The 17275-nt window shown below is 30.9% G+C and overlaps 1 protein-coding gene across 35 annotated transcripts in view; it reads left to right on the forward strand.

The window, feature by feature from the left end:
* LOC134685251 (zinc finger and BTB domain-containing protein 17-like) overlaps positions 1 to 17275 on the forward strand; it is a 140838-nt gene that overhangs the window by 31238 nt on the left and 92325 nt on the right. The window contains exon 5 of one of the 35 annotated variants that reach the window (XM_063544796.1): positions 16620 to 17147. The exons of 17 other annotated variants lie outside the window; for them this stretch is intronic. In XM_063544796.1, coding sequence (XP_063400866.1) covers positions 16620 to 16837 — 218 coding nt within the window. In that variant the 3' untranslated portion in view covers positions 16838 to 17147. Of the gene's footprint in view, positions 1 to 568; positions 760 to 1264; positions 1539 to 1660; positions 1921 to 2419; positions 2654 to 3788; positions 4016 to 4689; positions 4914 to 5247; positions 5580 to 5950; positions 6274 to 7210; positions 7481 to 7598; positions 7874 to 8935; positions 9167 to 9494; positions 10014 to 10108; positions 11070 to 13103; positions 13739 to 13919; positions 14297 to 14439; positions 14688 to 15348; positions 15662 to 16619; positions 17148 to 17275 lie in introns of those variants that run through there. 17 more of the 35 variants (XM_063544817.1, XM_063544831.1, XM_063544814.1 and 14 more) reach the window with 17 other exon arrangements.

The raw sequence follows: 17275 nt of genomic DNA on the forward strand, positions 1-17275 counted from the left end.
TCATATTGAAGTATTTAAATATATTTCAGCATCTGTAAGGACAGGGAGACAATACAAGAAATACAGTAAGGACCAATTAGCCAATGCAGTAAAAGCATATAATGATGGTCAAATGAACTTGCCTAGTGCTGGCAAACAGTTTGGGATACCCATGAACACTATCTATTATCATGCTAGAAAGCTTAAAAAATCTACAAAGAAATAACTTTCATTTAACATTTGGATATTATTGTCTCCATTTTTCTGCTGTTTGAAGTTGGAATGTCTATAAGAAAAGAATTAGAAGTTGATTTATGATATTCTTGACACTAGAATCAAGAATCTATTGGACCTTTCTCTAGTTGTGTACCTAAAAGAAAACGGTGGCATGAATTTTTAGTGTATTTTAAGTTTATATACATGTATGGGATTTTACACGAAACAATAAAAGGATTTATAATCTGCTTGTCTGTTTTAAGTTGTTTACTTAAAAGAAAGCAATTTACATTAATTGAATTATATAATTAGGTCAATTTGGCTTTCATGTGTAAGAAAAGCTGAGGATTAAAAGTGATTTTGTGTGTTTCAGAGTCAGTACTTTGGAGAGGTTATGGATACAAGAATTATAGTGAAGACAGTTTAAATCTGGCTGTTCAGGCTTGTTTAGAAGAGAAAATGACATTTCGTCAAGCTGCCAAATATTATAATGTACCTAGCCATACTGTTTACAGAAGAGCTAGGAAACTCAGAGAAACAAAAAAATAACATTTGGAAAAAGTATTTGAATTGATACTTTATCTTGTTGACTTGTTCTAGATATCACTTGCGTTTCAATATTAATATACGATATTTGAGAAAAAATTGTGAATTTTCTGAAAAATAAAGAGACAAAGTAAAACCATGTGAAATATTCCTTATTAAAGTAATAAAATTGTGCTGATTGACATGTTGCTTGCAAAACAATCAATTTTTGATTGTGACAGCTTATGTTACTTGTTGCAACAATAAAGTATTTACCTTGTCAAATTTTTGATTGTTGGCTTATGTTAATAAGGTTTTCTTGGGTGACTGTCGTCTTAAAAAAGGATGCAAATATTTATAGATTAGAGGTAAATCATGTGAAGTGTTTTTAAAATCATTGTCATGTTTTGCAGTGGGTTGTGTTAGACATCTGAAGTAATATTTGGGTTTTAGATCTCTTCAGAATTAGGATGTAATATGATTTAACTCTAGTCTTTGTTATGGATTGCTGTCTCTATATTTCTGTCTATTTTCTGTATTTCAGACTTGAGGCGAACACAGTTTTTTCGAAAAGGATACAAAAACTATAGTGAACATGACTTGGACCTGGCAGCTTTGTCATATTTGAAAAAGGAAATGAACTTAGACACGGCAGTAGAATTTTATAAAGTTCCTCGTATGACTGTCTACCGAAGAGCCAAAAAATTACAATCAGAAATGATGTTACATTCTTTTTGTGATGGGATTGAGGATAGGAAATAGAATTTGCTTGTTTTTGACTCTGCTTTCTATGGAAAATGGGACACATTTTGAAGAACATTTATTGATTCTAAAGAAAAAATTAGATTACCTGTACATGTACTTAAAACCAAATACGTAAGGGTATATAGATATCAAAATCACTGAACTTCAAAAATGTAAATTGTACTCTGTATTTCAGGGGTCTTTTTGACGGGGAACATGCAAAAGAAAGATCGGAAAAGACATTTTTATAAACCAGAGAACTTGGAAAGGGCAGTTCAGGCTGTGAAAGCTGGAATACTGAATACTTATCAGGCTGCCAGATACTTTAATGTTCCAAGAGGAACAATATCAAATAAAATATATGCCAGGAAAACTACGCCAAAATAAATAAAAAAAAATCTTCCCTATATTAATGAAAAGATTGGAATATTTTATCAATAAATTAATCAAACAGAAGTTTGGTTAGTGTTTTGTCTTATTTGAGAAAAAAGAGGAGGAAACTTTATCTTTATCTATCATTTGGTGAGGGTTTTTTGTGTCAGACAACAAATGGTTGCTGATTTCTTTATGGGATGATTTGTGAGCTGAAGGATTTTCATGTCTGAATTGGCATTAAGATGGAAGAGTTGTTGGAGAAAATGTAGTATAATTTTGTCTGAAATAATGGTTTACATCTCGTTACTCATGATTGATGCATTGTTTTATATTTTGAACTTTGGCTCATCCTGATCTTCATGTAATATTTGCCACTAGACATTTAAACCAATTCATTCATCAACTTGTCTTTTGCTTGTTTGAAGCCATATTAAAAAAAAATATAAAAAAAATGAGATAATTTGAATACAAAACTGGGTATTTCTTTTGTAAACACTAAGATGTACTGAAGATATAGCATTTACCAAATAACAAACAAAATTGATAGCATCTGTTCTGATACCCTTTTGCTATATTTCAGACAGAACAGTACAAGACTGGGCTCATTTGAAGTCCATGATTGAGGGCAGTAGTTGGACTCCTAAGAGATACAGTTATAGTCAAGAAAATCTAGATAAAGCTGTTCAGGATGTTAAAGCGGGGAAAATGAATACTTATCAAGCTTCTCGGCTTTATAATATCCCTCGATCTACCATTGCAAACAAAATATATAAAAAACCAAAGACTTTCACATGAAAAGAAGGACATATAGAGCTTTATTTTGTAGACTCTTTATAATTTTTTGATAAAAAACAATAAAAGAGAAATATATGACTATTTAGTTGATTATACCATGGCCTCTGCCGATCTTGCATTAAAAAGGAGAGAAATGGATACTTAAAATGCAAGCAAAAGTTTATAACAGATTAGATATTTAAAAAAGTATGAAAATATCAGTTAAAAAGTATGAGATGTGGCTTGTAGCAATCAATCAATCAATCAAAAGTGTGGAAATTTAAATGTTGAGTATATGAAGTTTGAGGTATACCAATGGTTTTCATAACATCTGATTTTTTCTTGTCAAATAATGTTGTATGCATTTGATAAAGTACTCTCATGATTTAGAGTTAACACATTTTGAAAATTTATTTAGAATCGGATGTGACATGTAAATGTTGCCCTAGATCTGCTCTTGATATTCCTTATTATGTATTACTCTGGTGTACAAATGGTCCTATCTCTTGAAAATAATGTTGGATATCTAACAAATAACTCAATTATGGTGTTGTTTTCGAAGACGGTTGAAATCTTTGGTGTGTATTTCAGACTTCCTTCTTTTCCATAAGAGGAGAAGAGAATTAAAGAAATACAGAGATTACAACCCTGAAGATTTGGAGAAGGCAGTAAGGGCAGTTAAGTTGGGAATGATGAATTCTTATGAAGCTGGCAGTCACTTTAAAACAACAAAAAAATGATGTAGCCTTTTTGTTTCTTATTCTGATATAAGATGAACAATTAAATTGAAATGAAGAATTTTTTTTAGAATAGTTAATTGACTTTGCACTTGGTTATTGGATGAAGTTTGCATCTCATTCAAATGAATTTAACAAATTTGTGGAATGTTTGTTAATAAAAATATTTGATTTTTATGAAGTTAGTCCTGGACAAGAACGAAATTTGATATCTTTCTCTACATTCTGGACAAAAACAAATTATTTGTTTCTATCTCGGATCTGTTTGAAAATTGGAAAATGATAAAGTCAATTGATTATGAAATGCATGAAAAAAAATATGAACTACTAGAAGTAACAATGATTACAGGAAAAGATTCTCTAAACCTCAGAGAAATGAAACTTGTAGATTGTAAATAAAAAGAAGAAATTTAACAGAAATTAATTTATGTATTTCAGTGTTTATAGAGAAAATAAAAAAGACCAGAAAGAATTATCCTAGGGATGCATTAAGAGAAGCTTTAGAGGTGGTGATGTCAGGCAAAATGACAGGAAACCAAGCTGCAAAAATATATGGGGTCCCAAAAAGAACTATATATGCAAGGCTGCAAAAAATTAAAACTGAAAATCCAGTGGACTTCTTTAAACCACTCAATCATCCATTTGAATAAATTAACCTTTGGACAAGAATCTTGTACTAAAATAGAAAATGGAGTGACAAAATTTTAACTAGAATTGATCTTGTGACATCCTTTTATTTATGGGTCTTCTATTGCAAGAACATATTTTGGATGCTTATATTACTGTTACCTGATTGTGTTTTACCGTTGCATAGAATATTGAAAATGTTGTACAATTGTATGGAAAAGCAAGTTGAGACAGTTTATTTTTTTTACAGTAATTTACTAAACCACACATTGTTTTAAGCAAAACTTTGTTTAATTAAAGCTACTTAGTGATGAATCTTTTTGAAATATAATGATTAGCAGAACCCTCACTTTTATCAAGGTTATTGGAAAACTGGTCTTTTATATCTAGGCTCTACAAAATGGTTTTGATTTTTTGTTGTTGTGAATACCAGTCAGTCATACAGAGTTAAGCTTTTTTAAAAAATTTTGAAATAAAGAGAAACAATCATTTCAAGCTGATTATTTCCATGAAAAGTATTCACAGTTGAAGAGACTAAGCAAGGAAGATATTATTAATTTACTGGAATATGCAAAGTTTGTGATGGATAATAATCTAAATAACTTGAGGGGGGCTTTCAAGAAATTGCAAATTCATCATTAATACATCATAGTTTAATTGTGGCAGCCAAGAAACAATGTACAAAATTTGATTTTTATAAATAATTTTTCAGTTGGGAGACCGTCAAGGAGGGGTGAAAAACGACGAGATTATGATCCTTTGAAATTACAAATGGCTGTTGAAGCTGTCAGTAGTGGTTTAATGAATCCTAGTAAAGCAGCTGCCTACTTCAAAGTACCGAGAGCTACCATATATCTCAGGATGAAACATACTGGAATGGGCAACCTTAATAGTGGAATAAGATAGATCTATCAGACATAATGTCATCTAGGGATATTTTCTTATTGTTTGCTGCCGCAGTCTGCGATTTTCAAAGTATAATCTTGCATATATGGACAGTTACATTTGTAATTGCAGTATACATACATACATCATATTTGAAAGCTTTATCGTGATAGTTGTGCATGTACCAGTAATGTCATCAAAAAATGATTGGAATTTAGTATTACTTTTAAAATATGAAGGGCAGGGTTTTGGAAGAGGTTTTGAAATGGTGAAGGGGTGAATAAACAGTATTTTGAAAGATGGATACTTAAATGTTGAAGTGCATGTTACGGATTGCTTGACAGAAACTGTTTTCATCATTTTATTTTTGTAAATAATTTTTCAGTTGGGAGGCACTCTCGGAGAGGTGTAAAACAAAGAGATTATGACCCCATGGATTTACATATGGCTGTCGAAGCTGTCACAAATGGTTTAATGAACCCAAGTACAGCAGCTGCTACTTTCAAAGTACCAAGAGCTACGATATATCTCAGGATTAAAAATACTGCAAGAAGCTTTGACAATGGAGCAAGATAAAATTGTTCTCTTATTTTTGGAGGTCAACTATAAGTTAACAATTTGGAATAGTGTCTTATTGCAATTTTGCGCCATTGAGCATAGTTTATATAGGATTAAAAATACTGCTAGAAACTCTGACAATGGAACAAGATAAAATTGTTCTCTTATTTTTGGATGGTCAACTATAAGTTAACAATTTGGAATAGTGTCTTATTACAGTTTTGAACCATGCTCTGACAATGGAACAAGATAAAATTGTTCTCTTATTTTCGGATGGTCAACTATAAGTTAACATTTTGGAATAGTGTCTTTTGGGAATTTTGCCCAATCAATCACAGTTTATATATAGTAGCCGACTGATGCATATATCTTGTAATATAATGCCTGCATTCTGTTGATGTTTGATATGTCTTCAGTTTATGATTATTGTAGTGAATAATTTTAATAATTAATAATATGTAAATAAAAGGGTGGGGCTTTATATTGTAAAAAGAAAGATGTCTACATTCCTTTATGTTTGTGTATTTCAGTGCTTTCAAGAAGAGCATGTCCAAGAAAAGGAAAGAAACAACGTGTATATAATCAAAATAATTTGAATATTGCTGTGCAGTGTGTGAAATCGGGTGCTATGTCACTACGTAAAGCTGCACTTTTTTATGGTGTCCCTTTTTCAACAATACATGCAAGGATAAAACAAACTGAGAGAATTATAGAAGAGCCTGCACAGCAATAAAGTAGCAAATATTTGTAATAAATGACTGTCTGTAGGAAAAGGTTTTCTAGGACTGTAATTTATATTTTGTATACAACTATTGCATTTGTTCATTTTGTTTGAAATAAAGTTTATTTTCTTGTGGTTTTGATTAAAATAAATCTTTGAACTACCACAATCTTTGTTGAAGTTTTGATTTAATTTGAAAGCTATATATGCCAGTCAAATTCTAGGAAGTCTGAATTGCAAGTTGAATGGTAATACATTTTTTAGAGTGGAGAATAAGGAGGATTTTCCAGGTGATTTAAGCAGTATATCGGGTTCCTTGTTTGTATTGTACCATACTTGTTAGGCAGTATAGAATCTTGCTATTTTCCAATATATGAGAAAATCTTGTTTCTGATAAACTTTTAAATTTGATGCTATTTCCATGTTTTTCAGTTGGAACTTCCACTAAGATCAATAGGAGACCGAAAAGGTTAAAAGAATATGATCAACATAATCTCCTTTTGGCTGTTGAATTGGTAAAATCTGGCAATATGTCGCTTCGTAAAGCAGCAAGATTCTATGGTGTTCCTCCAACTACAGTCTATGACAGACTTAAAATGAACAAATTGAATTCGTTGAAATGATTTTAAAGAAGGGAATAAAAAGTTATTCGAACTTTTATCTTATATATCGTGAATCTTGTTTATTTTTATGTCTTGAAATGGTGAAGCATAAGATAATATTTTATTCATAGTGGTAAGAAAAGGATAGTTTTAAAATGGTTGCCTCAACTCATTATCTAACCTTGTTCTTGTTGGTCTAGTATTCATAACATGTCATGGAATCAGAAATGAAAGTATGTGGAGTTTTTGTAAAAATGGAAAGAAGTCGTTTTTAGTGATAATGAGTTCTAGACTTTGATCTTTTAAAAGATTCTGGTTTTGACCAGTATACACATTTAAAAATGTTGCCTGTGTGAAGGATACTTTGATACTCAGACACTCTTCACAGATTTTGTTTTTCTGAAGATGTCTCTAAATAAAATCTTTTAAATAAGAATGTGAAATTTACCATGAATTAATATTTTCAGACTATCTATATCAGATGGGGAGTGGACTTCCAAGGATAAAAAGGACCAGAACATATTCACCACAACAGTTGGCTCTGGCTGTTGAAGCTGTCAACAGTAAACAGTGTACAATTCGTGCTGCACAGGAAATGTTTGGTGTTCCCAGATCTACCATATTTGGGGTTATTTATAGAATGAAAAAGAAACTAGGGCTAATAGGGCAGCCAAAAGAATAATAGAGACTACTGCTCATGTTAAAATTGCACTGGAGTTAAAGCTGTACATTATACAATGAATTCTTTAATTCAAATTTTAATTATAAGGAATTAACTTGCTATATTAGTATATATTATGATATTGCTGATGAATATGGATAAATATTCAAATTAGTTGTAACTATATGTTTCAGAACAGTTCAAATTTACACGACAAAGGAGGCGAGTGTTGAGAATGGATTATAATGTGGAGAATCTACGGAAAGCAGTTGAGGCTGTGAATGCTGGAGTTATGAGTAGTCGTCAGGCTGCGATTGCATTTGGTGTTCCAAGATCTACTGTTTATCTAGCTGCAGTCAAAGCAAAAACTTTTGAAAATTTCTAATTTAGTTTTCAAAGTTGAAACATACTGTTAAAGAGATGTTGAAAAAAGGAGACTTTACCTTGATATGGGATTTTTTTTGGATTTTATATTCTTATGATATCTTGTCATGATTTAAAATAATTTTTCCATTGTAATGTATATGAAATCTTAAGAGAAATAGATTTTTTAGTTTGCATATTTTGTTATCTCAAGATTTTTATTTAAAAAGTTGTTAAAAAATTTGGTTTACTGAAATAAAACTTATATTAAATATAATCATTTTGTACTGTCTACATTTGAAATAGATTTGTTTGAAAAAAAATAAGTTGCATGGAAAATATGAGGAACAGAAATTAGTCAAACCGTTGAACTTGATTTTATTGGATGAAAGGGGTTCCTGGAGTGAATCTATTTATGGGTTGTGTGAAATCATTGTTCATACTGTTCAATAGCCTACAGTGATTGTATATTTGTATGAATTTTCTCTTGTACAGTTTTCGCTTTTCTTTTGAGGATAGTCATGAGGTTTTCTTCTCTGCTTTCAGGTTCAAACTCTTGTAGGCAGCCTTTAAAAAAGAAAGTTTCATACATGAATTACGATAAAACAAATATGAATTTGGCTATTGCTGCATTAGTGAGGGGAGAAATGACGGGTGAGGCTGCAGCAGCTTTTTATGGTGTTCCTAGATCTACCTTGTACAGACTTGCCAAAAAGATAAAATTTGATATATGTAGATAACACAGATTCATTGTAACATTTCTCAAGTGACTATCAAATGTGTGATTAGTTCTACATCTTAGATATTATGTTCAAATGAATCTTGTGATGAGTTGGATTAAAGTGTTATTCAATTCTGACAGTTTTCAATGAATTGATATATTCTGGTTGTATCTTGAATCTGATTTTGTTTCCATTGGATGTGATTTTAACATAAAATTTAGTTGGGAGTTGATCCATAGATGTAATTCCATGTATGTTTGAAATTGAAGTTGAAACACTATTATAAACAAGCAGTTAAGCAACGACTTTTTTAAATTTTACTTATCCTCCATCAAAAAAATAAAAAATTGGCCGAGATTTATTTTCTCAAATTGAAATATTTTCTTGAAATTATCCAAGTATGGGCTTTTTTCTATAGCAACTTTACGTGTCCTTGTTTATTTCAGGACAGAGATCATTAAAAGAGCACAGGAAAACACCTGGCAGATACATGAAATATAATCAAGGAAATATGCAATGTGCCGTTAATGCTCTTGTCTCAGGAAAAATGTCTGGCGATGTAGCTGCATCTATGTTTGGTGTTCCTCGGTCAACTGTCTACTTTCTGGCCAAAAAATTAAGAAAGGAAAATGAAAAAAAATAAAAATTTCCAGATGAGACTGATTATAATTTGTTGAAGAGTGAGACTTCAGGTTTGCTCAAGTGATTTCTGAATTGGTTCATCAAGTGTTCGCCTTTAGTAGTTGAAATTTATTTGAAGAGGTTCAATCTCAGATCAGTTCTTGAAACTGATTTACTTGTTTTGAATTTTGACTTGTATGGAAAAATTATATTTTATGAATACGGTGTAATTCACATATGCAAATTAGTAGTTTAAAACTGGTGATGGCTTACACCAGCATATGCAAATAAGTAAATTAAAACTGGTGATGGCTTAAGCATGTGAACTAGATAAATACAGAAAGAGAACAATGTTTTAAATTCAGTTGCAACTCTATCTTTCAGACTTTCATCAAAAGATTCGAAGACGAAAGCCCTTTAAGCGTCAAAACTATGATTTAAAAAATTTGGAACTGGCTGTTATGGCAGTACAGACGGGTATGATGCGGAGTACCCAGGCTGCCTCACATTACGGAGTTCCAAGGACTACTATTCATACACGTTTGGCTAGATTAGAACAACAATATATAGCTTTATCAGCTAATAGTGATCATGGGAACGAATTTAAATGATTCAGTATAAGTCCTATTTGACATGGTTGGAAAGATGAGACTTGATAGCAATTTTGATACTTAAATACTTGGTGTTTGAATTATCTTGTATGACTGAGGTCTAGAATAAAAGATGTATATGTACAACATAATTAAACAGTTAGCTAGCTTGTGTAGTAGTTTTGAGCTGATAAAAACTAATGGCAGTACATGTATTATGCATATTTCATGTTCATCATTTGGTCTCGTCTTCAATTTCAATTCTTATACTGGTATGGAGTTGTTTGAGGGTGGGGGTCAGGATAGAAAGTTGAACAGATTAAACTCTATTGCAATAATGGAAAAAAGCTTGTCTAGATAAAAAAGGTTGTAGAACTTATGATTATTATATTTTTGTATACTTCACAGGGTTTGGCAGGTTCAAGCTCCCAGTGAGACCTCGTAGTCGTGACTATAAACAGAGAAATTATAGTCCTGAGGCATTAGAAAGGGCTGTTGAGGCTGTTAAATCTGGATTATTGACTGCCAACAGGGCAGCAGTTTTATATGGTGTGCCACAGCGAACAGTTTATAACAGGATAGGCAAATTCAAGATGTCTGTCAATCAGAATAATGATTATGTTTCCCACATAGTACAGAAAGTGATTTTTGATGACAAGTGAATAGTTCAAGTTTAGAAATTGTTTACCTTACTAAAACAGATGCAGAAACCTTCAAATTTGGAAATAACTGCTGCATTTTTTATTTTTTATTGGCATTATCTACATTGGCTTCATTTGTTTCAATATGAATTTTGAGATCTGAATGGTGAGCTTGAAAATTGTCCAATGAAAAAAAATAAGACTTTGAATGCAATGAAAGTAAAAGTTCAATATTTTACATTTAATTTTTGATTGAAGAAACTTTTGTGGGTTATCTGGAATTTTTTAATTCTCTTTACCTTTTGCTTCAAAACCATTCCATATTTAAGACTTGTGATGTATCAAAGAAGGTTCAGTCTTGTGGCTTTTGATACTTAACCTTCAATTTGTAAAGTGATAGTTTACTGCAAGTTCTTGCTTAATATGTGACTAAAAACATTTGGCATCCTCTCATTAAAGATAAATAATAAATTATTACACTATTACTACAGTTTCAGTAGTGTTTTGGTTTTCTTAGTAAATAACTGTACAGTGATCTGTTATAATGTGTTTTCTCACTTGAATTGACATTGAATTAGTTGAACACAAAAGATTTGTGACTTGAATTGACATTAGTTCAGAATGTTGAATTACTTAATTGTGAAAATGAATTATTATTATTAATATATTTTTATTATATATGAAATTGTGTACACTTATTTTGCTGCAATAAAGCATATATTGTGAAATTCCTGTTTCATCTTTCTCTGATTCCACAGGCAATATGGAAAACATTAATCATCCTAAAATATATCATTAAGCAAGCACTTGTGTTATCTTGGCCGATGTATTGCACTGTGAACTTGTATTCACATGAGATTTGTCAAAGTTGTCGACGCTTGTTTGATACACGAAAGAACTATGATATTATCAAATATTTGAACACAACAGTGGTTTGAAACTAGAATTGTACACAAACATTCGAAACACAAATCATCAGACATAATTAAAGCAGCTTTGAAGTTTTAGGCTATTAAAATGAACTTCAGCACTTTCCTAGTCATAGTAATGCTGATTCCAAATTTTGAACTAATTTAAAGCTTTTTAGTTACACAGACTTGTACAAGTTTTGTCTTTGTCAAAATGAAAAAAAATCAATGTTGCTCAGTAAAAAAACAGACATTGCACCAATAAAATTGAAGTTACGTTTTAATAGTAAGTAACCTGTATTTGCGAAACAAAGATTTGGACATTTTAATAATTTAAATATTTTGGTTGTTATCACAACAGTTGGAACGTTGCTGGTTTCCTTACTTGCTATATGGTGGTTCTGTCTATAAAAAAATCCAATCAATCACACAGTCAGAATACATTACTTAGTTCCACTTCTACTGATTGACTTATTGGAACATTGTACCAGAAGTATAAAGATACTAATGACATAAAAAAAATATCCTTCAATACAATCCTGTATAACAAATTAACAGACCACAAAACTAAATAGAAAATGAAGTGTCTTACAGCAATGGGATGAATATTGGTGTTTATACAGTCTGAAGACTGATTATTGAAACAAAATCTACTACAGCACCAGTACTGGTATACACGGTTAAATCTCACCAGAACTTGTATGTGCAACTTGTATGGATATATATCTAAGGTTAGATTTGAAATTTGACAAAGACTTGGGAGGCTGTAGTGTTATTGTTTTAAAAAAGAGTCATTAATCACAGTTGTCTAATTTTATTCTGGTTTAGTTGCTCCTGTCTAAATTTTAAGAAAGTTATGCCCTTTGGAAATGCATTTCTTTTGTAGACAATGTACTTTTAAAAGCTCATTGATATTAATTAGTGAAAAATACAAGTCTATGACAAACTGAAAACAATTTGGGGAAAAAAATGAAAATGACAAAAAAACAAAATATAAAACAGATCAAGAAAACTAATGACTCAGCAAAACAAACAGGACAATATCAGTGCTTCAGAAGGCTGTTGACAATTTCCCTGAACAAATCCTTTTGGTTTTGCATTCATTGCTTACATTTCCTTCCTTGGCAGTTTGGAGAAACTATATTACCATTACAAGACTACAAGGTTAGCGTGTGGAAACTGATTATCATGTATTTTCAATTGATTGGCTTTTACAGCTGACTATGTTGTATGGGCTTTGCTCATTGTTGAAGGCCGTACGGTGACCTATAGTTGTTAATGTCTGTGTCATTTTAATCTCTTGTGGACAGTTGTCTCAGTGGCAATCATACCACATCTTCTTTTATATATATTGTAAAGTAGAAAGCAAGACTTTTGAATGGAAAACAAATCAATTCATTATCTATCATATTATCTATCATATATATCAGACATTTACTTTTGCTTATCTCCAAGAAAGTATGTTAAACTCTTAAAGGTTGGAATGAAAATTCTTGATAGTTGATATTCTTGTGAACATTTGTCTACTTTAATTGGTGTTTTGTTTTATCTGGGTTGAATTTATTGCCAAAATTATGTTTTTTTTCCCCCAGCTTTTCTGTTATAATTTTATTATATGATCATTAGGGAAAATTATTTTGAATAAAAATATCAAAACCTATTGTAGATAGCACAATGTTGATGCACTTGAATTACAATTGTTTAAAATACCGGTAGGGTTCTCAGGGTCAATGGAAAATTCTTGTAGAAATAGAAATGAATATTCAAGGCAATTATGAGACATTCAGTAAATCTGAAAAGTAAAATTTTTAATAACAGCAACAAACAATATGATATTATTCCATTTAATTGCAGATTATTCCTTCCTTTTAGAAAGAAAAAAGAAAAGAGATTATGATATCAGAAATTTAGAATTGGCAGTGGAGGCAGTTGAACATGGGATTTTGTCAAGTCGTAAAGCTGCCAATTATTATGGCGTTCCAAGATCTTCTGTCGTGTCAAGGATTTATAGGAAAAAACATTTTAATAAAACCATAAATACACAACAAGAAACTGACTAGATTTGAAAAATGTGTAGAACTATATAGTTGACAAGTAGTTAAAATATTATTGTACCTGATGTATATTTATGTTCATATATTGGGAAAATTCTTGGGATACTGAAGTAGTTTTGTTTGTCACATGACTTTTTCTTGTTAAAAGATAAAAACTGGATATTGTATTTTGATTTTTTTTTGTAATGGAGAACATCTGTTTACTCTTTCTTGTTCAAGTCTGCATTGAACTCGATTAGTAAGAGGCATGAAATACATAACCACACGTTTTCTTTAAATAGCTTTTTTGTTGCAAGTATTTCCTAGCAATTTATTTGAATTCACGCTTAAATTCTCATTTAAGAATAAACAAAAATAGAAGGTGGATATTGTGGTAACCATTTGATAAATGTCCAAAAGTCTTGAATCTTGATAGAAAATAAAATTTAAACTCAATGTATTATTTATTCTGACGATTTATTCGATAAGTAGACTTATCTCTTCTTACATTTTGACTACTTGCATTGGTGCTTTATTTGGAGAGGGACCAGAAAGTTTGAGGTTCTTGCCTGATCTTATTTTCAATAGAAGTTAAAAAAAATCATATTGGACTTCAATTTTATTACCTCTCTTTCAGATGGCACTTTAAGTGGGCAGAAGAAAAAATATTTACCAGAACAGTTAGACATGGCAGTTGCGGCAGCGTTTTCTGGTCAAATGAGTGCTTATAAAGCTGCAAAAATTTTCTGTGTTCCTAGGAGAACCATTAGCAACCGTATTGCTAGATTTAAGAAACATAATACACCTCAGAAACATGGTTACTTCATTGAGTGAATCAGATATTTTGAAATTTAATCAATATCGGATGTTTGATTTGTATAGATATTATGGAAGATTATTTGTTGTAATTGGAATTTGATATTTAAAGGATGCTTGACAGAACAATTTATGTGGGTGGTTCTTATGTCATTGGGTCACATTGAAAAGGATATAAAATAAATTTCTTCAAAGTTGTTGGATTAGGGACAGGGAAAATAAGGGTTGCAACTGTTAGTCAATAAATATAAGATTTATCTTCCAATTGTTAAAAAATTATTTCATCAAGTTGTAATATTGAAATTTAATTCCACTTCTGACAGTTTTTGTGATTCTTTCAGAGAAAAGTTCTGTTAGAAGAAAGGCATACGACCATAAACAGTTAGCATTGGCTGTGTCAGTGGTTGCTTCTGGTCAGATGACGGCCACCAAGGCATCAAAAGTTTATGGTGTTCCTAGGAGAACTATTGGGGACAGAGTGGCCAAATATAATAAAACAAAAGACTAGGAAAAGGAAATTAAGAATGAAATTTCGACGGAAAATGTTTAAATGGCATTTCTTATAAAACAACCTGATTAGAGGAAAAAATGTTGTGAATTGTGTGAATATCATCAAATAAAGCTGGATTTTGGAAATTGAAAAAATTAGCAATTTTGAATTTGTCATATTATTTAATCCTAAAGAATTCAGTGGTTAACTGATATAACTTTTTTTTTGATAATTGTGTTCTAATATAATATTTTGTGTTCTCAGATTCATTTTAAGTCATTATATTACTACATTTTTACTGTTGTTTGTATGACTGGCTTTAAAAAATAAATAAATAATAGTAATCTGAAATTTTCTTTTGAATACCAATATTTGTGAAATGTGTTGATTTTACTGCTTTATTAAAGTGCATTTTTTTGTTGAAAAACTGGTTATGTTTTAATGAGCTTTTGTCATTGTTCATTGATATCTTTATCATTAACTGTTGGAATAGTATGATGGGTGTGACAATTGAGGTACTAGTATTGCATATATTAGAAATGTCACTTACTTGAATACTTTGAAGTGAAATCAGAATTAAAATGGTTGTATATATAATCTATAGAGATAAACCATAGAATCATATATTGAAAATATCTTTTAAACAAATTTATTTCAAAGTGAAATATAATGCTAGATCTTTTTATTTCAACAATTACTTAGACTTCCAATTCTGTTTTTATTTCAACAATTACTTAGACTTCCAATTCTATTATTTTAGAGATTACAAGATACCAGTCACCACGATATAGACAGAGTTACGATTCAGCAAGTTTAGATCGAGCAATACAAGTTGTTAAAGCCAAGATCATGTCGAGTTATAAAGCAGCTGATATGTTTGGAGTTCCTAGATCAACCATTCTTTATCGTATAAAATGTGACACTGCCAAGGCAAAAGAACATAAATCTGAATAGACTTGTAAATGCTTTTCATTTCCGCTTGAAATTTTGCTCCATGTTAAACTGAAATGCTGTGTAAAATAAGTTAAACTAGGATTGTATTATAATAAACTTAGTGCTTACTGCATTTGACAGTTGTGTTGGTCTATAAAAGTTTGTACGGTGTTTGACAGTTGAGTTTGGTCTAAAAGTTTTTTCTGGTTTGACAGTTGTTTGTTCTAAAAGTTTGTACTGCTTTTGACAGTTGTATGATTGGTTTTTATTTGAAAGTGAAATTTTTATGACCTTTGGAAAACCAATATTTGTATGTATAGTGTACATGATGGTGTGTTAGAGAATTGATCATATGTCGTATACTAAACTAAAGTCTTTGATTTACCAATGCTATGCTTCTTTAACTGGAATGCATGGGTTCTATGCTTTATTTAAAAATAAACTCTGATGGCTGGTATATGATATATGAGGTGTCTCTCTTTGCAGTATATGTAATATGGTATATGCATTGATATTTATCTGTGATGGCTGTTATGATATGAGGTGTGTCTCTCTTTGCAGTAACCCCATGGCGGAAGAGAAGGTTGAAAGATTATGAGCCTCAGCAAATGGTGATGGCCATTCAGGCTGTTAAATCTGGTCAGATGACAGCAGCTGCTGCTTCTAAATTCTATGGGGTTCCTAGAACAACAATTATCACTAGAATACAAAGAAATACTTGGATGGAGGAACATTCATAAAATAATAATAAATCTTGACAATGCTAAAAGAAGGGAAAATTGACTGCTTTGTTGATTTCTATTGAATGAACCTTGATGTTGAACGTGTGGATTTTTCAAGTTTTCATCAGTGTAATTGACTACCTAGAATTTTACATAATTGAATTGGCATTGATAATATTTGAAAACTTAAATCTTATTGGACACAAAAATATCTAACTTTGACATTGATATTTATTACTTGTTTGAATGCTTAAAAGAATGTACTACTGCATTCTATGAAAAAGGGTGAATGGGATGAATTATATATACAGTGATATAAGAAATTTGTGGCGTCTTGTGTAATATCAAAATTTCACACCATATTGGTATATTTCAGAATCCCCTCACGGAAATGAAAAAAGGAAACGATTTGATTACGAAAGAGATTCCAATGCTCAGCAACAATTGGAAAAAGCTATTACTGCAGTAGTGCAGGGGAAAATATCACAACGTCAAGCAGCTAGACAATATGGAGTGCCACAAACTACCATTTCAATGAAAATGAAACAAAGAGGATTAATTCAACCAGCTTACTTTGATTTACATCCTCTTTGATTTTGTCCTTTTGAAGAAGACTTTTGTGTCCATTTTGAATATTTAAATATGATAAGGTGGATTACACCTATTTTCTCACTACCAAATGAAAGAGCAATTGTTAGATTTGTTGATTTTTATTTTCTCACAATTTGACCTTATGCTCTGTTTTGTCTATTTTTGTTTTCAGAGGATAGTATTTTTAACTAGCAATATTAAAAGACTTCTTGTGTTTCATTTGAATACTCTATGATCACAGGTTTTAGACTTTCAAAATAGTGTGATGGGAACAATTGTATTGTACATTGGTTTTGTGAATTATAGTAAATAAAAGTGCTACACTGTACTAAATTTTATAGTTTAATTGAATGGTACTTTCTAGTTAAGGGTCTTACTGTATTTTGAAAAACATTTCATTTTTTGCTTACAGAACGATACACCTTTATCAAGCAAAAACAA

Source organism: Mytilus trossulus, chromosome 9 (genome assembly GCF_036588685.1).
Source record: "Mytilus trossulus isolate FHL-02 chromosome 9, PNRI_Mtr1.1.1.hap1, whole genome shotgun sequence".
NCBI lineage: Eukaryota > Metazoa > Mollusca > Bivalvia > Mytilida > Mytilidae > Mytilus > Mytilus trossulus.